The following is a 27,734-nucleotide window of genomic DNA, read 5'->3' as shown; positions in this document are numbered from 1 at the left end:
CGGAACGTAAGTCGCAGGAAACGTAAGCAACGTTCATTTTGATTGGCGGGAAACCCGGAAGTAGTTTTGCTGGAGCGCCTGCTTGTCAACACAACATGGCTGGATTAAACAGAGGACGCAGCTGCCTTTATTAGGACACATTCAAGGGGACACTTTCTCTGTGCTTTGTATATGACGGCTTTTAGACTCCAGAGCTGAACTGTTTGATTTCGTTTAATGTGTAAAATAGACTGAATACAGAATAATGCACAAGCTCACAAAGGCGCCACTGGCCCTAAACGGACTGGGTCGATGTTTCATAACAGAGAAGCACTTATCTGGTGTAAATATAATCAGGAGAGGACTGGTATGTTCGGAAAATACGAGAGATTCTAACAAAACCGAGGTATATGATGTGATTATATCCGGGGGAGGGATGGTTGGATCTGCAATGGCTTGCTCTCTAGGTGAGTTTGAATTGTTATGGTACTAATTTGGAATATTTGCCTTTTAAAAGATGCTTTAAGAAAGACTAATTAAAGGGTATCATATCCCTATAACTAAAAAAGTTTCAAACATATATTTGCAAAATATTATAATCACACATCCTGCTGCAGCAGCTGAGGGTTAAGCATATGTGCAGGCTGTCATTTTAATGCAGTGTATGCATATTTATTCATTTATATATATACTGTATTTGATAATCCTCCTAGGCATGGATCCCAACTTGTCAGAGAAGAAGATCTTGCTCCTTGAAGCAGGCCACAAGAAAGTTATGGACAGACTGCCTGACACCTACAGCACCAGAGTCAGCTCCATCAGTCCAGGATCAGCAACCCTCCTCAGCGGTAAGATGACAGTTTGACACCAAGGATTCAGCCTAATCTGACGTTTTATATGTTGTTTGACTCATTTGTAAATTTATTATAATTTTTTGTTCCACCAGAATTCTAATTTTTTTTTTGTGGCCTTTAAATGGCCTCACATGGTAAGTTAGGGATCAGACATTCTGTTCCTCAGGTTAAGCAGGGATCAGTGTCAAGACAGCCAAAGGGTTTTTCCAAACGCTGTAGAAGATCTTTGTGAAGGTTAAAGTCAGGGAAAGTGAGATTCAAGGATTTAAATCTATTTAGGACTTGATACTTTGGTTGTCTTCTATCTTCACTCTTATAAAAGTTTAACAAAAATGGCATAATTTCAGTTTTGTGTAGATTGCTGTTCAAATAGTCATTTTCATTTATTTTAAACAGCCATAGGCTGCTTAACAAGACAAATGTAAACACAGTGTAAAAAGTTAAAGTTTCTGACAAAAGTGTTTTTCATTATACAACACATACAGTTTTAGTTCCTCCAACTGAGCAGAAAAAAAGAGCATTACTTGCACAACAAAGACAAATATAGCTGTGTGAAACTTTTTTCAGTCATTATTAAGAGGTAAAGTCAAGGTCATGAACTGCAGGAACACCACTGACCACTAAACCTGATTTGGAATGTTATGTGTGACGTCTGTGTTGGTTCTACAACTGACTGTAGGCTCAAATTAGGTTATTATCTCATAACCTTATGATAATAGCCCTGATTCTGCTTTAAAGCAGCAGGTGCTGCAGGGATATCCACACATCTTTCTCCTTACTGGGCTCTCTAACTCATTCTGGAGCATCACAAGTCATTTTAAGGGATTAAGGGATGTATAGTTCCTCTGCTGCACGCCATGTGTTACAATAAAACCTCCTTCTATACTATATCTGGAAGTTAGTAGAATATTTTAGCTGCAGGATGAGCACGTGTGAAAAAGAATACCTAAATAACTAATACAAATTTGATTATGTTATACATCTGTTATAAATATTTATGAAATCTATGCTAAAGTAAAAAAGTTGATCTTTCTACCAAAAATTGTCGTGATGTGGGAACCCCATGACACCTACTGCCCAAACTTAAAGGATCTTCTCTTATTTCTTAGTTTCTTAGAGTAGTTGGAATCAAATCATTTTGGGCTGCAAGATATCACTACAATATTTAAAATAAACACAGCAGCACACTGTGGAAGAATAAATGCAAAACACTGTTTAAATGTGAAACATTGACGTCCATGTCCTCCACTGGCATTTACGCAAAATGTAAAAGGTTAACCAATAACTTGTTTATGGAACCACTATCCTTCTGGCTTCTTACGAACAAACACCATGCAGTCATTTTGAAGATAAATAAAATATGTTCTACATCTCCACTTCTTTATGGTGTAGCAAAAGAAAGTTTTATGATTGTTGTAAAGTTTAAGCAGGGGTTAGAGAGTGTTGGCATCAAATTTTAGCTTAATCATGTAGATTTTATAGATTTTATATTTTTAGTAGCAGATTTTAATCATAGTATTTTTTATGATGTAAAAATTATATTTTGCAGGTATTGGAGCGTGGGAGCACATCACCAGGATGAGATACAAACCCTATAAAAGGATGCAGGTATGTTTATTTACTAATCCTGACAAAATGTTGTTGACTTGATTTATGCAGGCATGTGATAAAGCAAACTGCCTTGGAAAAGTACTCATTAACTTGACTTTTTTCACATGTTATATTAAAACTACACATTGCAATGCATTTCATAGCAATAAACCAAAGGTCTCAGTGGAGGCTCTGCAGGTGGTCCAGAGTGGCTTTAGTGGGCTCAAAATGATATAGAACTGATATAACAGTTTTAAGCTACTTTAAACAACTTTTCTATGTATTTTTATGAAATATCTACATTTAATATCACGAGGAGGGAGAGGAAATCCTTATCTTTTTGTTGATGTTTGAATTAAAGGTATAGTTGAGGTTGTTCTTTTTCCGGGTGGATCATCAAAATAAGTGGTCCTCCTAATTATCAATCGTTCTGGTGATATGTTTGCATAAGCCTGTCCTACGTGCTTGTCCCCATTTTAACCTAGCTGTGGTGAGTCTGAAATAGAGGAAAAATTGAAAATCTTTTAAAAAGTAAGTTTGTTTGAGCAATGCAAACAGAATCTTCAACATAGAGCATACACATGCACGCTTTTGAAGGCGTTTAAAAGGCGTTCCCTCTTGGGAGCAGGCACAGGGTTGTGCATGTGCATTTGTTTTTTTAAAGTAAATCCTACACTATACCGTTAGGTAAATACGATTGTCTCTTTATGCAAGTTTAGTTTAATATTTTCTTTATTTGAAGCCTAAACAGGGAAATAAATCAGTTCTTCCCGTCACGTGTTACCATGAAGCTATGTACCGGTATATATGTGTGTGTGTGTGTGTGTGTGTGTGTGTGTGTGTGTGTGTGTGTGTGTGTGTGTGTGTGTGTGTGTGTGTGTGTGTGTGTGTGTGTGTGTGTGTGTATATATATATATATATATATATATATATATATATATATATATATTACCGTATTTTCGCGACCATAAGGCGCACCGTACTAAAAGGCGCACTCTCAGTTATGTGTGCCATTTCTGTATTTAACACACACATAAGGCGCACCGGCCTATAGGGCGCGTTTTTTATATACAGGTACATGTCCTCTACTACCTTTAAATACCTCTACTGCGTATTTAAAAATACAGCGGGTGCAAAACTGAGTATGACTGTGCTTTATTCATGTATTTATAACAAAGTATTAATCAAACCTGGCAGCTGGCCGTGAGACAGACACATCGCAGATGACACAGCGCTGTGATTACTCCTAAATTAACTTAAAATCCTGAAACCTGCCGACGGAATATGTTCGCTTTTATTACCGGTATCCTGGTGTCTGCAGTTTAAATTATTTAGATGAAAAACACCTGCCAGCCACCGCGGTGAACCCGGAGGCTGCCCAGCCTAGAGGCTGCTGATGAAGGGATTTCTACTGTCGGTGCACCGCTGGTATGTGGGAGTCTGAGCGCCTCCGACAGAAATAGATAATCTGGATGAACTGACTGCAATTATTAAGTTTTCAGGTGGCCTTTCTCACTTAAAAACATAATAAAACTACTTAATTCCCACTGATCACAGCAAATATAGCTGCAAGATTTAGATTATTTAGATGAAAAAACACCTGCCAGCCACCGTGCTGAAGAGGAGGAGACCCGGCCCAGAGGCTGCTGTTGAATTAAGTTTTCAGGTAGAAAAATAGAGCGGGAGCAAAACTGAGTATGATTGTGCTTTATTCATGTATTTATTACAAAGTATTAATCAAACCCATCAAAGTCATCATCCTCTGTTTCTGAATTAAACAGCTGCGCTAAATCAGACATGCCAATTTCCCTTCTTCGCTGTCAGAGTCACTTTCCGTGCAGCGCGGCTCCTCAGAAATAATGCCGGCTTTTGCAAAAGCTTTAACAACAGAGCCAGCAGACACATTAGTCCAAGCAGCTGCAATCCATCCGCAAACGGTGGCGTAACTTGCCCGGCGCTGCCTTCCACTTATCCTGAAACTGTGGTCTCCGTCGGTCATCCATCGCTCCCACGCCGCATGCAGCCTTACTTTGAACGGCCGCTTCACACCGATGTCGAGCGGTTGAAGTTCCTTTGTCAGACCCCCGGGATAACGGCGAGCACAGCGTTCATTTGATTCACCTTTTTTTCACATCGGCTGTGAGATGGGCACAGCCACGCTTTCATCATCTCCTCATCCATCCAGCCTTTTTCATTTAATATCATATGTCATCAGAGCGATGTGTCTGTCTCGCTGTCAGCTCCCAGATCAGCTTCTCTGATTGGTTGATGCGGCGCGTCTAGCAGCAAAACTTCAATTTTTTCATCTCGAGCAGCAGCAGCGCGTTGGCGGTGCGTCAGATGCTTAAACGCTTCCCGACGTGCTGCACCTGCTGCTCAAAACGCGCTGCGGGACCTTTTGCTGCACCTATACGCGCGTCAACCATTGACTTTGCATGTAAACTCGCTGCTTCTGCTGCACCTGCTGGGTCCGGTTCACACCGATGTCAGCGGTTGAACAGCGAGCACAGGGTTAATTTGTTTCCCCATGTTTTTCACATCAGCTGTGGGATGGGCACGCATGGAGTTACATATTAACAGCGATGGTGATGAGTGGAAAAAAAACACCTGGTCTCCTTACATTCAGCCACTCTTTCATCATCTCCTCAATGAGGTGGTCTCAAAAGTCGCAGTTACAACACACATAGGGCGCACCGCACATTTTGAGGGAAAAAAAAGACGTTTAAGTGCGCCTTATAGTCGTGAAAATACGGTACTTTTTTATATATACATTTTGTTTAGTAAGATTAAGTGTAAAATTTACCCTTACATTTTTTTCATAATGTAAGTGAGGTCTGACAGAGAAGACAACATAACACATATTTGTAAAAACAAAGGAAAATTATCATAAAAAAAAAAAAGTATTTACGTTCAGCCTATTACTTGGATTCTTATGAATTAGCTTCATGATATTATTAGTTCGTACATAGGATTCACCCGCGTTCACAAATGCAGACCCTCTGGGTGGTGCAAAGTTTTTATAGGGAACTTTAATGAACAAATAGTAACTGATTGCTTATACAGTAGTCCTAGCTTCAACCATCTCACACAGCTGTTTAAGTCAGGCAACCATCGTCTTAGAATGTAAACACTGTTGCGTAACTGCAAATCCACTAAGTCCCACAAATTTATCACCTTGACAGGAAAGGTGGTGGTAGGAGCATGATATTGTTGGGATACTTTTCTCTAGCAGAGAGAGGGAAGCTGGTGAGGGTGAGGAGATGGATGGAAGTGGTTCAGAAAGACCACATGATACAGCTTAGGAAAAGCAGTGTTTTGTTTCAGTCAGTAGTGTGAGACAGAAGATCACTTTTTAACAATACAATGACCCTAATTATGTATATAAGTTAGAATGAAATGTTTTAAATCAGATTATGTTAATGTAGTAAAATTGAACAGTTTAAGGTCAGATCAAAATCTGACTTGGAATCTGTGCAACAGAAGATTTGATGAAAACCGTCCTTTTCCCAATGTCCAGCGCTTGTAGAGACATACCTGCTAAACACTTACAGAAGCTGACTTGGGCCAAAAATGCTTTTACCAAGTAATGACTCACAAGAGTTGGATACATGCACACTTTTCAAGTTTTTCCTTTTTTTTTTTAAGATAAATAAACCATTTAATGTTTACCTTCCTCTTCACAACTTCCTCTTCAAAACTTAATATAACTTAATGTTTTGTAATGTTACGAAATGTAAAAAAAAAAAAATTATGTGCTATATTTTTACTTTTACAAGGCTTTGATTATAACACTTTGCTGTTAATGTGTCCTAAGAATTTCAGATTTACTGGCACACTACATGTATTTCTGTCTTCCGTTACTCGTAGCACTGTACAATTAGTGGAAAGAAAAATCTGCGCCATTTAGCTTGTACTCATTCATTCAGATTAATCAGCAGGCAACACAATGCAGCATCATATAATCATGATTCAATATGTAATTGTTCACTTTAAAATAGTAAAAGGTGGTTTCTTGTAGTAGGCATTTCCTTCATTCCAATGTGCAATTTATGCCCCTTTCAGCTGCGTTGTTGCGCCTGTGGCACCCTAAATGCCAAAGAACCTGGGTTAAATTTAGGGCTGGATGGCCCTCTGACTATGCAAGTTTTATTTATTAAAACCATATTTGCAATAAAAAGTAAATCATTTTGATATTTCAAATTGCTACCTCCTCTCGCCAACTTTTAATTATGAAGATTCATGTGAACAACGTGGAGAAGATGAAAGATTAGGAGAGTGGTTGTTTGCTGCAAAGCTAACCCACTTTACGGCTGAGGGCGCAGCCTTGGTGCCTCTTGTCAGATGTGGTGGCTGTGTACCAAACACTTGACCGCAGGGTTTCTCTTTGGGCCCAAGATGTCATCATGCAGTGCCTTACAGTGATTATGGTAGTGTACCTCTCCCATTATACCTTCACTCTTCTACCACTGTTTTGGCTTGTTTGCCACTCAGATTTCAGTCATATACATGTCAACCATAGAGCTGGAAAATATGCAGCGAAGGTTGGCTCTAAATAGTATTCTTTCATGCTGCTAAAAATCTTCCTTTAATCTCAACAAGGCACTTGAGAATTTTACGCAGGATGCATGTGGAGTTTTTCCCACATCTTGTTCTATAAAGTTCCAAAGAAGAATATTGTCTGAATCTTGCACAAATAGCATAACTTATTCATCCCTAAAGCTGCATCATTTCACCAGCATTTAACAAAACCAAAACAATTTTTGGGCTGGTCTCAGTAAATCTTTCCTCCCAACCACTTATCACAAGTTGCAAACCAACTACCATTAGTGGTTTTACTCTGGGGTATATCCCCCTACTTTATGGCAAGTTGGGAAAAAAGCATTGCAGCAGCATATTACTGCAGAATGGTGGGGTTTGTCACCATAGTCACCGTCCAGGAGAGGATTAACCTCGTACAAACCCATTTCACACCCTTGTGTTAGACTCTTACAGGGTTGGATCAACATTAGCTTAAAATTATGTCTCATTATGCTGCTTTTGGGTTGTGAATAAATATTGACTTACTATGAAACCTCAACAAACATGTCATATTTTATTTGTGTTTCCCTGTTGGTGTTTGACAAAAACAAACCCACATCAGAAATGTAATTTTGGTCCTCAGCCCCACAGAGCTCCATTAAGGTGAAGTCAGCCGTCCATCTTTACGATAACCACTAAGCCCTGAAGCTTTGATGTGTTTAGCTCAATGAAATGCAATTTCTCCCCCTCCAACTATAAATAGAGAATAGAAGGGATGTGTTCAAACATAGACTTTTAGACCGAAGGCGTAACGACTCTCTCATTTAGGTTTGGGATGCCTGCTCTGATGCCCTAATCACGTTCGATAAGGAGGACCTACTGGATGAGATGGCATATATTGTGGAGAATGACATCGTCGTGGCTGCAATCACTAGACAGCTGGACACGCTGCCTGGTACGTACACAGTACAACAGAATATAATAAGTATTAAAAACATTAAGGAAAAACATTTAATATTGAATTCACATCAGAAGTCTGGATCAATTCATTCTGCAAAGGAAAAGACACAAATGAATCCTAGTAAGTAAGTTCCTGTATATAGAGAATATCACAGAAAAAGAAAATGAAAATCTTAACACAATGTTTTGTGATACTAATTTGATGATAAGCGTGACGATATTAAAAGGTATTATTTGAGAATGAGCATATTTAAAATTGCCTTTGACAGGACACCAGTTACATAAAGAAGTATGATTTATATCACTGAACGTATTGTAGTTTCCCCATTTAGTAATGTTCTTCAAATTTGTTTATGTCCCAACGGAAAAGGCTGAAAGAAAATAAAAAAATAGTATAGATAAAGATTCGGACAATTCAAAATAATTAGAAGACGTTTGGAAAGATCCCTTACAGAAGGTTTCACAGACACCTGGAATTGGTAAAAAAAAAAAGTTTTTTTTTTTTTAAAGAATAACATATATAAAATACAATTAACCATTTCAGCTGCACAACACTCAACTGCTTCAGAACAATGCCTGTTGGAGCTGAGCTAAAGTTTCCAGTATTTGGAAAAACCAACAGAATTCTGGTGGAACAAACTCTCTGATTAAGTAATAAAAAAAAAAAAACCATTAAGTCTAAGATGTCTTTGATATCTAAGTTCATTAGTGGTTTTAGCTGATCTAAATAATGCTTATTTTCATTCCCTTTAAAAATTATTCTAAATATATACCTTATCTGTGGGTTAAAATGTCAGTTTGATAGACTTTACTTGGCTAAACTGAGACAAGGACTGATCAACATTGAATATATATATATATATATATATATATATATATATATATATATATATATATATATATATATATATATATATATATATATATATATATATATATATATATTAAAAAAAAAAAAAAAAAAAAAAAAAAAAAAAAAACATCTGCACTCCTCATCCAACAGTGGTTTAGAGGTGGCGACATGATGGTCTGTCTCTGAACTCCAGAATAGGATACTCACAGATTTAAATCCGTTGGAGAATGATAAAAACAGACATTTTTGATAAGAAGCTAAAATGAAACAAGGTTGGAAGCCTGACAATGCTCTAAAACATCCAAGGAAATGCTCAACTGGATTTAGAGAATGAAAGAGAATATTCTAGATTGACCCGACTTGAACCCATGTGAAAAACTCTTGTGAGAACTAAAACATAGAGGAGTTTTTTTTAAGAGCGTTGGTTAGATGTTCAGAACAGATCAATGCATGGATTTACCACCATTTTTTACAACTCAATAAAAACAAAACTGAGGTAATAATTGTTGGAAGAGCTTCAGCTGCTACAGCTAGAAACCTGATTATAGCTGAAATCTTGGTGTCAGGATGGACTCAGACCTGAGCTTTCAGAGGCACATAAAGTCAGTTACCAGGTCAGAGTTTTATCACTTGAAGAACATTTCCAGGAATAAAGGACTAATGTCTAAGCAGGGTCTAAAAAAACTCCTTCATGCATTTATCTTTAGTAGAATTGATCACTGCAACAGTGTCTTCATAGGTTTGCCTAAAAAGTCCATCAGACACATGCAGCTGATCCAAAATGCTGCTGCCAGTTTCCTCACTAGAACTAAGAAAATAGATCATATCAGCATAGTTCTGGAGTCCTTCCACTGGTTCCCTGTAGCTCAGAGAATAGACTTTAAAATCCTCCTGTTAGTCTATAAATCACTGAATGGATCAGCACCTCAATACATAACAGAATTTTTATCAGTGTATCAACTTACCAGACCACTGAGGTCTCCTAGTTCAAGCTACACTGGAAAAAGGATCTAGAAATAAGTACACATTTCTTAAATTAAGTGTATTTACCCTAATTTGAGTAGGTAAATGATAGTTCGCCAATTGATTGAGTATTTTACTCTTAAAATAAGATTAGATACTATGCAGTTGAAATGAAAAATGCAAATGTTCTTATTTCAAATATAAATTGTCTTGTTCCATTGGCAAAGTGTCTCACTTTACTCCTTAAATTCACGACAAAAATCCCTTCAGAAAAACATTATTGTGTAGGTTTCAATTTTCTTGCAGTGTACTTTGCACTGCAAAAATGTTCTGAAAATGAGTACATTTACCCTTAATTTGAGTAGGAAAATAAAGTGATCTGCCAATGGAATGAACATTTTTTTACCCTTAAATTAAGATAATTGGATATTATGCAATTGAAATAAGACAATGCAATGGTTTTTTTTTTTTCTTATTTTAAATGTAAATTTTCTTGTTCCATAGGCAAAATGTCTCACTAACCTGCTCAATTCAAGAAAAAATACAGTTATTTTAGGAAAAACGATTTAGTTTAGGTTTGTGGACCAACTGCATTATTTGCTCTAATAACTTATTTTATGTCATATCTTAAATTTCTTTTATTCTGCTTTTATGTTCCTTTTGTTTTACTGTGTGATTCATTCAAAAAAACTTTGAATTACCTTTGTACTAAATTGTGCTGTAAAAATATACTTGCCTTTCCTTCAAACTTTAAGGACAGTTTTTGTAGAAAAATTAAGAAAAATCCCGCCTCTCTCTCCATTTAGAAAAATTACCAACAAAGGGTTTCCTGCTATGTACTACAGTAAATAACTAAAAATATAATTACTTAGAATAAAATGTGGAGATGTCTAATTCTTAATATCCATGCATAAATGAATAAAATATGAATTTCCAAACAGTTGCAGGATTTTCAGCACTAATGGGCGTTGATTCTGGCATCGCAGGCATTCCCTCCTGTCCTCAGGTTTTATTTGTCTTCTCTCCCTGAGTGTTTTTAAAGACACGCTCCTGGAGCTGTCTATGTTTTGTTTTGGGTTTAACCTTAATGAAAACCTCACATTTTGGGAGCTGGAGGATCTCAACACCCTTTGAGAACACGTGCGTTGGTCCAGTGACCTATTTAAAGTTGCCGTGTGCTCCTGAGCTCTACCACCCCCCTGACACAGCCACTGACAGTATGTAGCTCTGTTGACATCTGAGCAAATAAAAAATCCAGTCTGCTGTCTTCTTGACAGTTTAAATGGCTTATTTATAAACACTTTTCAACATTTCACACCAAACAGCGGGCATGTGGCTGCGGCACGTTTTTTGCCTCATGTGCCTCGCATGTGTCCATGCTCTCATTTTAGCCGTTGCAAAGTTATGCTAAAGATGCAGTTACATGGGAAAAAAGTGCGGTCCCCCAGCCAGCTGTTTTCAATGTAACCATACGTTCCAATCAGAGAAAACCCATATTTGACAACCGTGTTGCAGGAACCAGTAGCTGCTCTGCGGATGGATCCAAGTCAGCACGAGCCAGAATCCCTCCATGTGTGGGATGTCCAGATGCTGATATTTTGGGAATAGCTGCAACTTTAGTGTAAAAATCTTAGAAGCTGGCAGCATAACCAAAGTTCAGAGTGGCGTGCTTGTAGATAAACACTATTAGTCTGTGTAATGCGGCAGGCCAAGGCCATTAAGAAAATTGTCAAATGCAAAGCTTGGCAGCTAACACGTGCCAGCCAGGAAAACCAGTGAAGTTTTATGGGGTGGTTTATAGATCTTTCCCCACTTTGGCTGCAAGTTAGCCATCCTTTCCTTTCATTTTTTTTTTAGTAGCAAATTACTGATTTAGAAAGATGATGCATTCATAGAGCCAATTTTACTCCTTTTAATGTGAGAAACTCACGTTGTAAAGCTTTATTTTCAGTAACTGCTTTCTTTTTAATCCAAATATGCGTTTAGTCACATGCTTTGTGTTCTTGTTGTCAGAAAATGTGCAAGTTAAGTACAAGTCTAAAGTGGTGAAGTATACTTGGCCGATGCCTCATCACGCAGCCGAGTCCATCCCGTGGGTGAAGGTCACTTTGGCGAATGGAGAAACTCTTCAGACAAAGCTGCTGGTATAAATGGATTCACACAAACTAATGTTTTTCTTGTGCCCCACATTTTTAAGTCTCTACATTTCTTTTTTGTTTTGTGCAGATTGGTGCCGATGGGCCAAATTCAATGGTGAGGCAGAAGCTGGGAATACCTACAGTGAAGTGGAACTATGACCAGTCTGCTGTGGTTGCAGTGCTTCATCTTTCAGAGGTATTTGGTCTTCAATTGTTGTGTGAATTTTCTAAAGATGTTTGTGATAGACCAACATATAAACAATATAAACATGTATTTTTGGTAATGTTAAATATTTGCCCCCTTAAACAAAATGTATTAGAATCATTCTGTGGGTAAGTTATTATCCAACTGCCCTGTGAAGGCATCAAGGTTTGTTAGACAACTTTAGTGACCAAGGATCATAGCAAACAGGTCATAGGGGAAGCTGTGGGGAGGTTTAAAGCATATTTAGGCTACAATACAATAGCCCAAGCTATGAATATCTCGCACATCCCTCTTATGTCCATCTTCTGAAAATGTAAACACTAAAGAGTCACAACAGCAAAGCCTCCGGGACGTGACCTGGTTAGCAAGGAGAGCATTGATCTTAGAGGCAGCAATGAGTCCCATGGTAACTCTGGAGGGACCTTTATGTAGCAGCTTTGGTAGGAGATGCAGAAAGTCCTTTGATTGGATGTGATAGAAATGTTTTTCTATATATAAAATCTTACATGTTGAAAATACCGCATATCATTGTTAAACACAGTCTTTTCTCAAGTAGGAAGACGAAAGTGTTTCAGAGTTTATAGGAAGCTGAATGTCACAAAACAACACTTTCCTGAAGAAAACAATATTCAAAGGTTTACCTTCTAGCAGGATAAAGATCCTAAAAACACAACCAGAGTTCATATGGAATCAAAATTTATGCACTAGAAAGGTCCAGTCAATGTCCACACATAAATCCAATAAAGAATTTGCTGGAACTTAGTATTCCTCTCTTTTGCACTCATGAAATCAGATCCATGCCAACTTTAAAGATTTATGTATCTAAAAATGAAAAGAACATTTAAAGAATCTATCATGGTGTCCTGGAGGAGGCCCAGGGGGAGACCAAGGACACGCTGGCGGGACTATGTTTCTCGAGAGGCACGTCTGGGCCTCCCTACTGACGCTGCTACCCCTGGATGGAATGGATCATGACTTCGTCCTTGTTTTGTGGTTGTAATTAGAGGTGTCCCAATCCGTTTTTATTATCGGATATCAGCATTTAAATTCTCAGATATTTTCATGTGGATAGAAACACAATGCCTCTGTTAAAAGTTTCTGTAACTTATTGGTTAATATCACTTTGGTCAGTTGTTCACCTTTTGCTTTTGACTATTGTTCTCTGTTTTATTAGTATCACTTGTTTAAGCTTTTTCTAACATTTTACAGAACAAAATAAGTAATAGAAAATGTGCATGATTCATGCTGATATCATATTAGGTCAATATAGGTATTTTATCGAAAATGCAGAAGCTCTATCTGGACACCCCTAGTTGTAATCTCCTTAAATATGTAAAAGTTTAAGGGGCATGAATATTGCTTTGCAAAGCTTTTAAAAAATATTAAAGCAAAATGAATACTTTGGTGTTTGTATTGCAGCCCACAGAGAACAATGTTGCTTGGCAACGGTTTCTCCCAACTGGACCCATCGCAATGTTACCGGTAAACTTTTGAGTTTTTTATTTGTAATGATTTCTTTTTAGGTATCTATGTGTTGCAAAACATTTGACACTGCCTCCCTCTTTGTGTACCTCTGTAGCTTTCTGACACAGAGAGCTCACTGGTGTGGTCCACAGGACATCACCTTGCAGAGGAGCTGCTGGAGCTGGATGAGGAGAGCTTTGTCGACGCTGTCAACTCAGCCTTTGTGAGTCTCGCTTTGATGTGATTTACAGTCAGGAATCAGGTCTGTTCATAAGAGATTGCAACATTTCTGTATTTTTATGCAAGGACACCTGTATGCTGACCTGTTTTTTTAATGACTCACACAAACATCTCGGTTGGAGTTTGGGCCAGATAAAATACTAATAATTTCCCTGCAGGAATGATATACCTATGTTTGTTTTTCTATCTTTGGAGAACCTCCGTTTTCCCAAGCTGGCTATTTTTACTCGGTCTGCTGATGGAAAGGGTCACCACGTCTGAGTCACGTTCGGTTTCAGGCCTGGTTTGCTAATTAAACCTGTGGTCTTCCAGTGTCGACCATTACTGCATGGAATGTTTTTCAAATGGAGCTAATTCAACTGCATTGCCTGGCCAGCATCTTCTTTTAATTAGCCCAGCTCCCGAGGCCCTGCCAAACCAGTTAGTTAGGAAGGAGGGAGTGGGGAGCACTTCAGCTGGCCTGAAGTTTGCTTTACTCCCTGTGTCAGCTCGATTCTCCGTCCACTCATGGGAACAATGTCTTCTTTTTTTTTTCTCCTTCTCTCTCCAACTTTTCTGTGTCTGTGTGAACGTGTCCATGGCAGTGGAGCAATGAGAACCAGTCAGACCTAATTGAGACAGCCGGCGCTCTGTTCCGGGGCGCCCTGTCGGCCATCATGCCATCAGAAGGTTCACCACGGCAGCTTCCACCCAGTGTGGCAGGGATCGGGCCAAAGAGCAGGGTCATGTTCCCGCTTGGAATAGGTCACGCATCAGAGTACATCAGGCACAGGGTGGCGCTCATCGGGTAAGATGAAAACAGTCTGCACATTACCACTTCAGATCTGGCAAAATATATCCTTTTCAAGTTTGCTTTTTCAAAGTTTGCTCCCACTTTTAGCCCATTTCCTGTATGAAATCATTAAATATTGACTGTCCATGGAACAGCATAATGAACATATCAGTGTGTTTGTGCTTTCAGAGATGCAGCACATCGTGTCCATCCGCTGGCAGGTCAGGGAGCCAACCTGGGTTTCGGGGATGTGGCTTGCCTCACACAGCTCCTGAGCCAGGCAGCTTTTAATGGGAAGGACCTGGGTCAGTGACAACTCTAAACAGACTTCAAGTGGTTTGCTCTGAGCTGGTTTCCATGGCCGCAGAAACACGCCATGTTACTCTAGTCTTTGAAAAAAGGCAGCAGGTTTTTTTGGCAGTTCAGTGATGCAGGAGAACTTGGTCACTTTCCTGCAAAAACAGAAATTATTACTTGAGTTGGACTTTTTATTACTAAAAACTTTGGGTCAGAAGAAAATATTTACTGGAATCGCAAAATATTTTCTAACTAAAACAGACAACTGTAGAGAGTCAAAATGGAACTACTCTCTACAGTTTTGATCAAAGCTTATTTTTATATTACACTGATCAAGTCAAAGTTCAGACTTAATTCCAATTAGAGTAAGAGTTTAAATTCATTGCTTACTGATGCTCTTTGTGTAGTCCGACTAATACTGAGCTAACTGCAAAGGCAAAATGGCCAAAAAATTCAATTACCAGATGGACTAAACTGGTTTAGATTTAATACAATGGTTTTACAAAATATTGACGCACATTTAGAGCTAAAACAATTAATCAGATAAATCCTGATTAACTGATTGCTAAAATAATAGTCAACTAATTTAGTAATTGATTAATCGGTAACTGGAGTGTAGAGACTTGCTGAAAGATAAAAACCCACTCCAACAGAGCAACAATTATACCAGAATAAAACTTAAAAACATGTAAACATTTTGCATTTAAGATAAACAAGTGTTGTCCATCGATATGCTATCATGAACTCCTAAAGTGAAATTGTTTATTTTCCACCTGGTTGAAATTTTGACAAATATCTGCTTTAATGAGCCTTTTGCTATCCGATAATTACTCGATTAATTAGAAGACTAATTGATTATGAAAAGAATCATTAGTTGCAGCCCTACTCACATGATTTATTTTTTCATTCTGCAGTAATAAACTAACAGCATGCTGAAGATTGTGGTTGTAAGTTGATCAAATATGAAGAATTTATTTTGGTGTGAATATTTTTCTAGAGCAGTCTAATGGCAAAGGGCCGAAATAAGGAGCACCCTCACTTTTAAATCAATCAAAGCAAATAATTATAATTAAAAACTGTGTGTAAAATAACAAGCCTCCACCTGCCTAAAAAATAGTTTAATAAAAACCTCATTCTATTGGGTGTTTTGACTTTGTTTTCCCCACACAGGAGCAATACAACACTTGTTGGAATATGAGACAGAACGTCAGCGACACAATTTGCCCATGATGACTGTCATCGACCTCATGAAGCGTCTTTACTCCACCAACGCAGCTCCTGTGGTTCTCCTACGCACCTTCGGCCTGCAGGCCACCAACATGCTCCCGACTCTAAAAGTAAGCTTCCACACATCTGAACGGACCTGGTCTTTGCTCAGAGAGCATCCACCACCTGTCAGACCAAAAGCCCCTCCCACACCCGTGACCCCACCCTCCGCCCACTTTTCTGATTACATGGGACTTTACTGTAGCCGTGTCTATAATTTAAAGGACTCTGAACCTACTACTATGGCATCTAAGTTTAGCCCCAAATTTAGTGTTACCAAAAGTGTGTGGGTGGGGTGCACGGCTGGCCCTGAGGCAGCGGACAGTGGTGTTGGCTTGCGTTTTCACACTCCTTTTTATTACTGACCGCTCATGTGAAACGGCTTTATTTCCTACTAAGTGATTCAGACCGACACAACGGTTACTGCTCAGAAAGGCGTTTCACTATGGAACCACTGAGTTAAAAGAGACATTTTTTCCATATTAAAGGCTCCTGAGTTCACAAGTTTACAGGTCTTGTTTAGGCAGCAGCACTTCTAACACGCTTCTCTAAAGCATATTGTATTTTTATTTTCTAGGAGCAGATCATGGCATATGCAAGCAAATGATGCACCTGCAGGGAAGCTCTCATCAGTGGATCTTCATTAAACTCCTAGCTTTAAAAGCTATTAAGATTCATTTTTGTCCATGTAAAAATGAAATTAAAAAACCTCTTTATTTATGTCTTCTTGTGTTTTTTTTTTTTAAAGTAAGTTAATGAAATGAAAATTATTTTTTTAGTATGTCAATTCAAGATAAAACTCATGCTTAATACAATAAAAGCAGAATATACTGATTTATGCTTTAAGTGTTTATGCATTTTATACATTGCAGCTAATTAAAACCATCAAATTCAGTTTCTTGAAATAATATTACAGAAGAGCAATTTAACCTTTCTTTTTAACCTTCTAAAAAGAATGTCCATATCCTATACACTGCAAATGTAAATCTAAATAAGTCATTTTTTCTTAAAATAAGTGAATTTAGTCTTGAATTGAGGAGGCAAGTGAGACACTTTGCCAATGGAACAAGACAATTTACATTTTAAATAAGAAAAAAGTTTCATATTATTATCATATTATTATTATTATCATATTATTTACTTACTCAAATTAAGGGTAAATAGGGCTAAATTTAAGAAATGTTTACTTATTTCCAGATCGTTTTTGCAGTGTACAGTATGAACACCCAGACAGGTCTCCTTTTGCATGTATTACTGTAATATAACAGCATGCTATAGAAGCTATTAGCCATGGACCTGCTGAAGTTAGGGAAACCCACATTGCAGTTGTTAACTTTTCTGCCTTGTTTGGATTCATTTTTCATTATTTAACCAGGATTTAACCATTGAGATTGAAAACCTGTTTTTCAGGGGAATCCTGGACAGGAGGCAGCAACAACTAAAAACCAAAGTTACATTCTTATAAAAAGAGGCATATTATGGAAGAAAAGGTCAATTTTTTTTAAGACCACCCTTGAAAACATTTAGTATGGAAGTAAAAGCACCCAGTATGAGAAGTTGATATTAAAAGAATGATAACGCAAACATTTTTGTCTTGTTTCAGTTTGGTTCGGTCTAGATTGGCTCATTTAATTTCTTTTTTTTTTTTGACTGGTTTGATCCTAGAGCCAGGTTGCAACAAAATGGAGGCTTGCATGATATGCAGAAATTCTCTCATTCAGCAGTTTTCTAAGGGTTTGGTGTCTGGTCTTCTTCTTGACAACAGCAACGCCTAAATCATCAGTATCTGTTTTATGTGCCTCTCTGCGCATCCTCTAGACCAGTGGTCTCCAACCCTGGTCCTCAAGATCTACTGTCCTACAGATTTTAGGTGCATCCCTGCTTCAACACAGCTGAATCAAATGATTAATTACCTTTTCAAGCCATTCATTTGATTCAGCTGTGTTGAAGCAGGGATGCATCTAAAATCTGTAGGATAGTAGATCTTGAGGACCAGAGTTGGAGACCACTGCTCTAGACCAAGCATCCCCAAAGTCGGTCCTCGAGGGCCACTGTCCTGCAGGTTTTAGAGGTTTCCCTGCTCCAGCACAGCTGATTTACATTGATAGTTGATTAACATGCTTTTGCTGAACTGCAATCATCAGAATCAGCTGTGCTAATGCAGAGAAACCTCTGAAACCTGCAGGACAGCGGCCCTCAAGGACCGACTTTTGGGATGCCTGCTCTAGACTCTGAAACATCATCTCTAAATACATTGCACAGCTTAATTTCATCTTAAAATAGGTTTTTAAACCATTTTAAAAAATATTTCTCTCATGTTGCCCATCTCTTGGATCTGTCTATGTGCTGGATCTACAAATGCTGACTTTAGTCTATGATACCTTGACTTTTTCCTGAAAAAGTTCTGCTTCCAAATCATCTCAAAGCTGCTATTTGTATGCTTTTACATCTTTTCTTTTCATCATTTTTTTCATTCGACTAAATTTTCCATTAAAAATTCATTGACACTGTATTCTAAAAAAGGACAACTTCCTTGATCTTTAGTAAACCACTAATGATCAGCGGCTTGTCCTGCCTGTAAAGGCAGTTTATCACTGTCCACTGAAAAGCTGAAAGATATTTCTTTCTTGTTCTTATTTTTATACTAAACTGATCTTCACATTAGCTGTTTGCCTTAATCATCAAAACGAGCAATAATAAGTGCTTGAAACCCCTTTGTAATAAACCTATTCATTAAATTTGACATTTTTAAATTAAATATTGAACTGTTCATTAATTTCATAACACACCCAGTATGACACAAAGCACATTTTTCACGTTTTATTAAAACATTGTCGTTTGGTTATTGTCACAACATTTATGAAAAACAAGACAACAATCAGACTTCAGCCTTTGCAAACTGACAAGTATTACTTGGTATTTGTGCGGCATGACATTTTATCATGTAGATGCATTTTATTGCAAAACAGTTTCACTAAGTTTACATCTTGTATGTACAGCAGTAGTAAGTGAATATGGTAGATAATGAAAACACGGCATACTGTATGAAGGCATTAAGAGCAGTAAGACAAAACATTACTAAAGATAATACAAAATAAGACATTTTCAACTATTTAAATAATGTACAATTCACAAAAAGTTAAGTTTCCAGGCATGTTTATGTAATTTGAGTTTATGTGTTCTTAAATGGCTGCAGATAATGATGTTGGACCTTCAGTGAGCGGGTTCTTTATTCACAATAGAATATGGTCCAAAACTCCTTTCATGCTGTTGAAGGAACAGACTATATTGCTTCACTCAACACAAAAGGCATTTTCCTATAAAATTTTGTATGTTAAAAAAAAAATATTACTAATAATAAATATGTACAACTCTGTAAAAGAAATAGAAGCAAATATGTTTTGTCTACAATGTTAAAGTGTTTTGTGCGACATTAAGGAATGAGCTGTTCATCTGCTCTGTTTCATATGATGTCTTACTCGTCTAATGGTAGGAGCAAATTAACTAGGCCACTGTAAAAAATAAAAAAGATTTACGGCTAGAATGAAAAGAGGACCGGTTTACAAGCATTTACAAAGACAATTGTGGTTGCGGCTCCAGCAATTAGTGTCTAAATTTATTCCACTGTTCTGCACAGCGCACACCAGGACCACAGTAAGCACCAAGATACCATGGCTCCTATCACTGCCTCCAAAGTTCCCATCTGTACCCCCTTACACGGTCGCCTGAGAAACATTTCAGGTCTGCCACCCTTAAACATGTAAACGTTTTACAAAAAAATAAATTCAACCCACCAACGATGAGCTGGACATACAGTAGAAAAAGCTGGCCTTATAAAAATATAGTGATTTCTTGTTTTCTTTATAAAAAACAAAAAGAGTTCTTTTAGTGTTTTCAGGATACTGAGGTTTTGGGAAGAAGCGAGGACGGGTGGTCAGAGGAAAGGAGGCCACACAGTGACAGACTGTCCCTTTCAGTGCCAGCTATTGCAGCTAGTCTTGGTGGATGTTGAAGTTCCTGAAGAAGTCAAAGGTCGCCCCCAGAGCCCAGCTTGTCTCTACATTGTTTACCTTCTTGGCCAGCTGAGGAAAAAAAACGTGAAATAAGACTTACATATATTGGCACTTTTCTCAACCTTTGAATCCAGTAACAACAAGTCACTTACATGCAGCACAGTGCTGTCCTTGAAGCCAAAGCCTTCCTTTAACAGGCAAGTGATATAAGTCATGTCCATGCAGAGGAAGGGACTGATGGCGCGGTATTTGGTCATTTTGTTGCACACTGCAAATACAAAAAACACATATTTCATATAAGATATCAAAACATTAAGGGTTTATTCAATAAAGCAGTACATGGTGGACCTTTCTTTACACTTTTTCATGATAACAGGATGACCTTTCTGTTTTGCTTGTCTGTGTACACAAGAAGGTGTGAGCAGTACAGCTGGGTGGGGGTCAACACAAGGCCGCAGGTGGGTGGTGTTTATGTGTGTGGGTGTGTTCCAGCAGTATGTATCTGCTAGGTGCCCTCCTGCCTGGGACTTGCAGACACCTTTAACTCAGCTGCCAGCCGAACTTGAGCGAGACTCGTTTCTTGAAACCACGTGACAGTGTTCTCACGACACAGAGTGTTATGTAACACACCAGCTCATTTCTGCTGGTTATGAGGGTCTACATTGCATTGGTCAGAAGGTGGTGTTGATAGTCATAAAGAAGAATTAGAGCCATTTAGCTGTAATTTTGAAGCACAAACATGCTTCTTTAAACTTTGCACTTCTTGTCTTTTGCATGACATCTTTAACAAAAAAAAATATATATATTACAAACTTGTGGTTCTCAAACCTTTCAGTTCATAACCAATAAATAAATACTGTGGGAAGAACTTATTTCCCACAGTACAGAGGGCAAAAGTGTGCAAACTGCTTATGATACACTGAAAATCACAAATGGGGTTCTTCAAGGCTCTATTCTCGAGCCACTTCTATTCAAGATTATATGAAGTAACATCTGTTAACATTCCTATGCAAGTCTATCACAATTTTTTACCATGTTATATTACCATACTCAGTTAGATGAAGAGTACAACACTAGCAAGACAACTATTAGAATTAGCTTAAAGTCCTCAGCTTAAAATCAGCCAACTGCCTTTTAAAAAAACATGTCCGAAATAGTTTCCTTTTAAAACAGAAAACTGATGTATGTTGTTTTTAGGTTGTCTTAATGGTGACTTATTAATACTAAACAAAGAAGGCAACTGCATCTTATTCACAATTTGGCTGCTAAGGTCTTCACCAACAGCTAAAAAATATATGGCAACCATTTCTAAACCATTGTACATCCTCTGTGTCTGTAAAAGCATAGCTTTTGAAATATTTGTTGGTCTGTAAGGTACTGAATGATCTTGGGCTTAAATACATTTCACAGTTAATTCTACAGTCACCTGAGAGCTTTTATAGCATTTTCAGGACCAAAACTAAACGAGGGGAGATTAAAATTAGGTTTTTAGATGCTTTAGATTATTAAACAATTACCTGAAAAATTGACTTTGAATTAAGGACAATATAATTTGTAGAGATCATTTCAAGACAACCAACCCTCTTACCTTCTTTGGCTTTCTTCTTAAAGTCTCTGACTTCAACCGCACCACCTAGACTGCCTGGTGTGCAAGAAAACAAACGTGCAATTTAAATACCAACTTTGTGCAAGACATCATAATTAGCATAAAAGATAATGGCACCGGAAGGTGGCCAGCTGCTCTGTTCTCACTTACTGACGAGGCCGGTCTGCACAGCTCTGTCAAAGTAGTGGGAAAAGGCATAGAAGACGCTGCTTCCTTTCACTTCGTACGGCTGGTGAAAATTGCCCTTGACGACCCTCATGACCTCATAGTAGCACAGTTTATAGCCTGCATACCCTGTAGCAAGACAAGAAAGCAGCGGTTTAAAAAATGGTCTTCCTAAACATCAGGAGCAGTGAAAGAAAGGAAGTTTTGGCCAAGAAAGATGGATGGAATGCAACTAGGAAAGCTGGAAGCCACAGCCCGAGGTCAGCGGGCGGATGAAACTCTGGGCTCACCAAACTTTATCTAAAGGAAAGCCCCAAAAGGACAAGTTTCACATGGCCCCATTGGATCCGTTGGTACAATTGTGCAGCAAAACCATGTGCTGACAAGAGTGACAGCTAGCACAGCCCCTTTGAAACACACAATCGAGACCAGGCCAAGATCAAACTGCTCTCTCTCCACAAAGAAAAAAAAAGAAAAAATTACTTCAACTCAGTGACAACCCCACATCTTTTGGCTACTTGACTGTGGTATGGGAGTGACTGCCTTATTTGTGAAGACCTTGTATTTCACTCTCATCTAAATACAAGGTTGATGACAGTTTAACTGCCAAAGTGGGAGCAGCAAGAGAGATAAGGCGACTAAACATGTGTTTGGTGCCAAGAAAAATTGAGCATTGGCTGATGCATGCTCTCATGTGAGACCGTATTGTACTGTACTCTGCTGCATTCCAAATGTTAGAGAAGAATGTATGGATTGTTGGAGTCAGGACAATGGGAGAGCATTCAAAACCTCATGGGGCTTTTATATTACCTCCTGGAATTCCGCTAACTTTATAGGTGTCTCCTCCAAATTTCACTTCTTCCCTGTATTTTTTTGGAAGGCAGGAACTAGTGAAGACTTTCCAATCCAGACCTGGGAGAAGCATAAACAACAAATATTTTACTATTGAAACTGAGCAGTTTTCAACACAAATGGTGGATACTAAATAAATAAAGAGTGTAAAATGGTTTACCATCAGCTCCTAGCGCACCAAGAGTTGCCAGGCGGGCAGCAACTAATCCATTTCCCAGGTAGCTACATAAATATAGAAGATATTTATCATAAATTAAGTTTCTATACTTTACATATTATTCCTACGTCTGCCAAGTTATTTACCTGTGTGTGTAGAGTTCATAGGTTTGGTTGAACAGGTTGAATTTGGCAGTGAAATTGGGTGGAGCAATTTGAATTGTTTTCTGGTGGATCAAAGACATGTCAGTCAGTCTATGTTACAGGGTTTAAAATGTAACTTGGTTATTTTGGGCTGAAAATATTTTGCACCTTTGACTTTGGAAGGAAAGTGATTTGAGTTGATCCACCACCCAGATCCAGAATCCCTACTGTCCTCCTAGTGTTGGAATACAAATGGCCTATTGGAAACAAGCACAAGGAGAAAACAAACAAGTTTAATGGAGGATGGTGGGACTTCTTTTAGAATAAAAATATATATATATATATATGAATACATGGAACCATGCCTATTTTTCAGACTTTTGTATCTCAAAAATCTGGAAACCAGAAACCATGGAAGTACTAAGCAAACCAATGGTAGAACACTGAAAAGCAAAGCTCAAAAATACTCTTTAAAATAAGAGTTGTTTTTTTCCCAAGAGGAATTAAAACTAGAGAAGTGCGTAAATTTCAATTCTCAATGGGCTAAAAATTGCAATGCTAACTATATTTAGCATATTTTTTTAATTAAATTGAACAGATACCCTTTAAATTAGGAGACATACTTTATATGTTGGAATATCACAAGAGATTTTAATAACATAATAATAAGGGCATTTATGACATACAGTGCTCTTTCATTATTATACAAATGTAGGTTTACCTTTCAAAGTTAAACTCATTGGTTTTTCAAAATAAAATATTTAGATTGCAAAACGGACTTCCACATTAGTAAAGAACCTAATGGTATAAGGGAAAATTAAATGTGTTGGTGCAAAGATGTCCTGTTATTTATGGTTAAAGTTACTGCTATGGGCATACAAGCCCCACGTTGTTGTAAACCAGTAATTAAAGGCAATGAGATATTGGACAGTATGCAAAAAGTTACAGAGGCCATCATATCTTCTTCAGGGGTGTCCTAGTTTGAGTCAAAATTCAAATTAAATGTAGTCACAAGTATCAGTGTAATGATTACAACTGCATTAAACTTTATATTCTCAGATTTAAGGGAATATATGTTGCTGTTTCTTTTAGGGTCAAAAATACACCTCCCAGAACAACTGACACCAACAAATCAAAACTCATTTAATGCCTTACCTGTGAGGAAGTTCACTGTGACCCAGGCCAGGACCCCTGAAATCCCAAGCAAGGAAAATTTAAATACATAAGTCAGCCCTTTCTTTTTTTAAGGAGAATTAAGTACAGAATTAGGTGAAGATGCTGTTTGGTCATTGGTTTTAATGCTTTGACCAAAGCTTTTTGGATTTTCCTTTTTTAACAGTCTAAGTTCAGCTTATTAGAAACTGGCAAAATAAAGCAATACGTTTTCTTACCTTCATTTGCTCCGTTCATGATAGAAACACTGTTCTCTGGCACAAAGAAAGGGGATTCTTCAAATACCTCTTGCACCTGTAGGGTTGATTTATCAGAATATAAGCACAGTTAGACTTAATGTAAGCAGAAAATGCATAAGTCATCCTATTTTCTTCTAAAAAGGTAAATATCCATTTACAAACAGTGAAGCCTGGTAGCCTGTTTTAGAGTGACACACAACTGAACCACAAACATGGCTGGAGCAGAAGCCTGGATAATACTTAAAATGCCAGATATGGTCGCTCCACATAACCCAACAACAGCTGTTCTTTGCTTCATGATAACCACCAAAAGGGCAGACTAGCTGCTGTTTCATTCAGTGTCACTTGTAAGCACTTAGTGGTTTTCTCATCCCTATCCATGGTTGGACGGCTGGGGTTTAAGCCGGGCTGTCTGATGCTAGGGTAGAAATGGGCCTCACCTCCTGTAGCAAGGCATTGGCCTTTTCTTGGGGCAGCAGGCGTAGACCAGCTGTGGCCCTCAGGACCACTGGCGTCCTCCTCCACTCTTCCTCCGGCACTGTCTTTTTGGCAATCTTCAGCAGCTGGCGGATGGTGTTTCCACCCTGAAAAAGTCAGCAAAAAATAAAATTGTTAATTTCTAAATAAATTAAATGAATCCTTACATTTATGTATTTTTTTATTATTAAATCCAAAAGCAGCTGGTATTTTTGAAAATATGAACAGTTTAAATCATAGTGACAATAAGCAATTCCTTTTGTAGCACCAAATTATTCCTGCTGGCTAAAAAAAGTTTCTAATTTCTGTGGTCAAAAGCTTAGGCTGATCACCTTAAAGGGATTTTTTTTATTTTGTTCTGGAGAGTTTTGATCTAGTCTGCTAAATGTGGGGTTCCTCTAGGCTCCACCCTAGAGTCAAATTTATTCATTTCATGCATGCTCCTCCTAGATAAAGTTGGAGCACCAGAGTATCTCCTTTTAGTACCCTTGTGAAAGCCACACATTACGACAGTCCCTTAAAGTAACTTACTGATGTTCATGGCATAGATACACGAATAGGTCAGAATCGCCTCACAAAATGCAGAAAATACTTTTTTGTCCTAAAAATTAAAGGTTGTAAGTGACTATTTTTAGTTCAGAGATTTTAAAAAAAGTGCACAAAAATCATTAGACAAGCATGAGCTATTTTGAAATTACAAAGCATTTACATCACATAAACCCAACCCAACGAAAATCCAAGCGGTTTAGTGGTTTAGCGAGAGTGAGCAACTCCCTATAAAAAGAAGTGATGGTGTCAACAGGCATACATACCTCCTCAGGGTTGTCCTTATATTCTGACAGTCCAGGTTTCACTGCATGGAACATTTCATTGTCCAGAACAGGCAGCTCCACTACACAAAAAAAAAAAACACAAGGAAACAGATCATACAAGTTATACACTGCAAAACAATCTAGAAACAAGTCAACATTTCTTAAATTAAGTTATTTACCTTAAATGTGTGCAGGAAAATACTATAATATGCACTTGACATTAGACAATGCAGTTGTTGTTTTTTTCTTATTGTAAATGTAAATTGTCTTGTGTCTCACTTGACTCTTCAATTCAGGAAAAAAATGCACTTATTTTAGATTGCAGTTTTTGCAGTGTAGAATTTTTATTTATTAAGGTATTTTTTTTTTCCAGTGGCTTCTTATTATATTTACTTTCATCCAGGAGGATTTAAGGCTTCCTGCATAGTTGACTCATACAAACTGATTAAAGTTCACCTCTGCCACTAGATGTGCCCATTCTGCTGACAGCACACAGTGAGTGAACCTAAGAGCAAACACAGTGGGAGTCAGCTGTTCACTCACCGGGATCCTTCTGAATAAACTTGTAGATGTGGATCCTGGTGCCGGTGCTCCCAGCATCGAACATGATCCCGTAAAAAACCCGACTGTCTCGATGTCTGTCATGGGAGGAAACTTCGGGGACGCGCCGCAGCACCTGAGTCTGGTGATGCGCATCAGGTGCCGGATGCACCACCTCTGGCACCGGGTGGAAAGCCTCTGGGATGGAGTGGACATCTTCCGGCGCCGGGTGGAACACCTCCGGGACCTCGGGGTAGGTGGAGACGCCGGACTGAGAGACTTCGGGCACAGGGTTTACGACCTCGGGGAGGAGGTTTTCTGTGTTTGCGGAGGGCTCCCTGTAGCGGTAGAAGTGCGGGATGTAGCGGTGGTGGCGGTAGTAGGTCGCCTCGGTGAAGAGGCTACCACCAAGGAGCCAGAGGATGAGGATGAGGGTCTGCTTGGCCATCCTGCTGAGAGTCTGAAGATGCTGGAGGGAAGCTGCAGAGTGGGTGCGATGTTCACTCAGGGCTGTCCCCTCATCTGATTACAGTATATAAAGACATAAGGGCTTGGCATGGGGCCACATCTGGAGCAGCATCCACCAATCCTGTGCTGGGACATCCCAACTCCATCAGGAGTCCCCCTCCTCCTGGGACTAGAGCTGAGGACTACCTGCCTACAATTTCTTTTTCCTTTTTTTTTCTTAATATGAAGCATTTTTTTTGGCTGCCTTTTCTCCTGCTCATTAACTGGCTGCACTAAAGCCAAAGAAAACCCCCATATGAAAGGAGAAGGGGTTTATCAAGGTGTAGAAAAATTAATTGCTCACACTGGTAAACTTCAAAGAAATCTTGCCTAAAATACTTAATGGTTGCAGAAATTCCTTCATGCTGAAACTTTTGGAACTTTATAATGTCATAAGTGCTTAATTTTTTTTCTTAAATGATGTGTGATTTATATTTATTTTTTCCTGCATGGCTTTATAAGCTGAATCGGACTGACTCAGCATTTCTACAATTTAGCAATGCAAATGTTAAACTCTGTTTAAAAATGTGCAAATTTATTGGGATAATATAGTGATATGTTTTCAGTGGTATTTTTGGTTATGGCTCACTGCTCAGGGCGCCATTGCAGAGGGCACCTATCAAATAATCATTCCCTATTAAATTCAGTATAAATTGGGCATTTCCTAGGCTGTGAAAGAATGCTTTGTTAAATATTACTGACCATCAATTCAGGGTATTTATGCTAAAGTTGATATTATATGAGCGTTTCCTGTTCGCCACAGTTTTAAAGTGCTTTATGTTTATTCATATTCTTTAGAAAACAGTTTATGAAGTAAAACCCCCAATAAAACAAACAAAAAATTGTTTCTTTGTTTTCTGAAACATATTATTAACAGAAATATCAAACAGATTTTTTTTCCTCTTAAAAAAGTGTTTTAGTTCTTAGTGTTTCTATTAAGTCAATCAGTAT

General features: G+C 38.2%; 2 protein-coding genes across 2 annotated transcripts; one reads left to right on the top strand and one right to left on the bottom strand.

Moving 5' to 3' along the window:
• Positions 1 to 54: 54 nt before the first annotated feature.
• coq6 (coenzyme Q6 monooxygenase) lies at positions 55 to 16,819 on the top strand. Its single transcript, XM_038291529.1, has 12 exons — positions 55 to 446; positions 693 to 827; positions 2,383 to 2,441; positions 7,770 to 7,896; positions 11,731 to 11,861; positions 11,944 to 12,051; positions 13,480 to 13,542; positions 13,640 to 13,747; positions 14,349 to 14,551; positions 14,726 to 14,841; positions 16,004 to 16,170; positions 16,677 to 16,819. Exons 1-12 carry the CDS (start codon positions 245 to 247, stop codon positions 16,704 to 16,706), a joined length of 1,449 nt encoding a protein of 482 aa, XP_038147457.1. The 5' UTR covers positions 55 to 244; the 3' UTR covers positions 16,707 to 16,819.
• Positions 16,820 to 18,904: 2,085 nt separating this feature from the next.
• Positions 18,905 to 26,800, bottom strand: entpd5a (ectonucleoside triphosphate diphosphohydrolase 5a). The gene is made up of 13 exons (XM_038291505.1): positions 26,280 to 26,800; positions 25,737 to 25,816; positions 24,888 to 25,031; positions 24,427 to 24,502; positions 24,191 to 24,226; positions 23,204 to 23,292; positions 23,039 to 23,118; positions 22,896 to 22,957; positions 22,694 to 22,795; positions 21,869 to 22,012; positions 21,701 to 21,754; positions 20,265 to 20,380; positions 18,905 to 20,181 (listed from the first exon to the last, which is right to left on the bottom strand). Exons 1-13 carry the CDS (start codon positions 26,722 to 26,724, stop codon positions 20,092 to 20,094), a joined length of 1,518 nt encoding a protein of 505 aa, XP_038147433.1. The 5' UTR covers positions 26,725 to 26,800; the 3' UTR covers positions 18,905 to 20,091.
• Between the last annotated feature and the right edge of the window lie 934 nt (positions 26,801 to 27,734).

This window comes from Cyprinodon tularosa, unplaced genomic scaffold (genome assembly GCF_016077235.1).
Source record: "Cyprinodon tularosa strain WSP-4 unplaced genomic scaffold, ASM1607723v1 ctg3, whole genome shotgun sequence".
NCBI lineage: Eukaryota > Metazoa > Chordata > Actinopteri > Cyprinodontiformes > Cyprinodontidae > Cyprinodon > Cyprinodon tularosa.
This window is presented reverse-complemented; position numbering and strand designations above follow the sequence as displayed.

Bases quoted from the DNA above. Each gene is read 5' to 3' on its own strand.
- coq6 (XM_038291529.1), top strand. From the start codon at position 245: ATGCACAAGCTCACAAAGGCGCCACTGGCCCTAAACGGACTGGGTCGA. The intron at 2,442-7,769 runs GTATGTTTATTT...TCTCTCATTTAG, and splicing joins AACCCTATAAAAGGATGCAG to GTTTGGGATGCCTGCTCTGA. The intron at 7,897-11,730 runs GTACGTACACAG...TCTTGTTGTCAG, and splicing joins ACAGCTGGACACGCTGCCTG to AAAATGTGCAAGTTAAGTAC.
- entpd5a (XM_038291505.1), bottom strand. From the start codon at position 26,724: ATGGCCAAGCAGACCCTCATCCTCATCCTCTGGCTCCTTGGTGGTAGC. The intron at 21,755-21,868 runs GTAAGTGAGAAC...CTTGCACACCAG, and splicing joins TGTGCAGACCGGCCTCGTCA to GCAGTCTAGGTGGTGCGGTT. The intron at 20,381-21,700 runs GTAAGAGGGTTG...TTGTATTTGCAG, and splicing joins TAAGAAGAAAGCCAAAGAAG to TGTGCAACAAAATGACCAAA.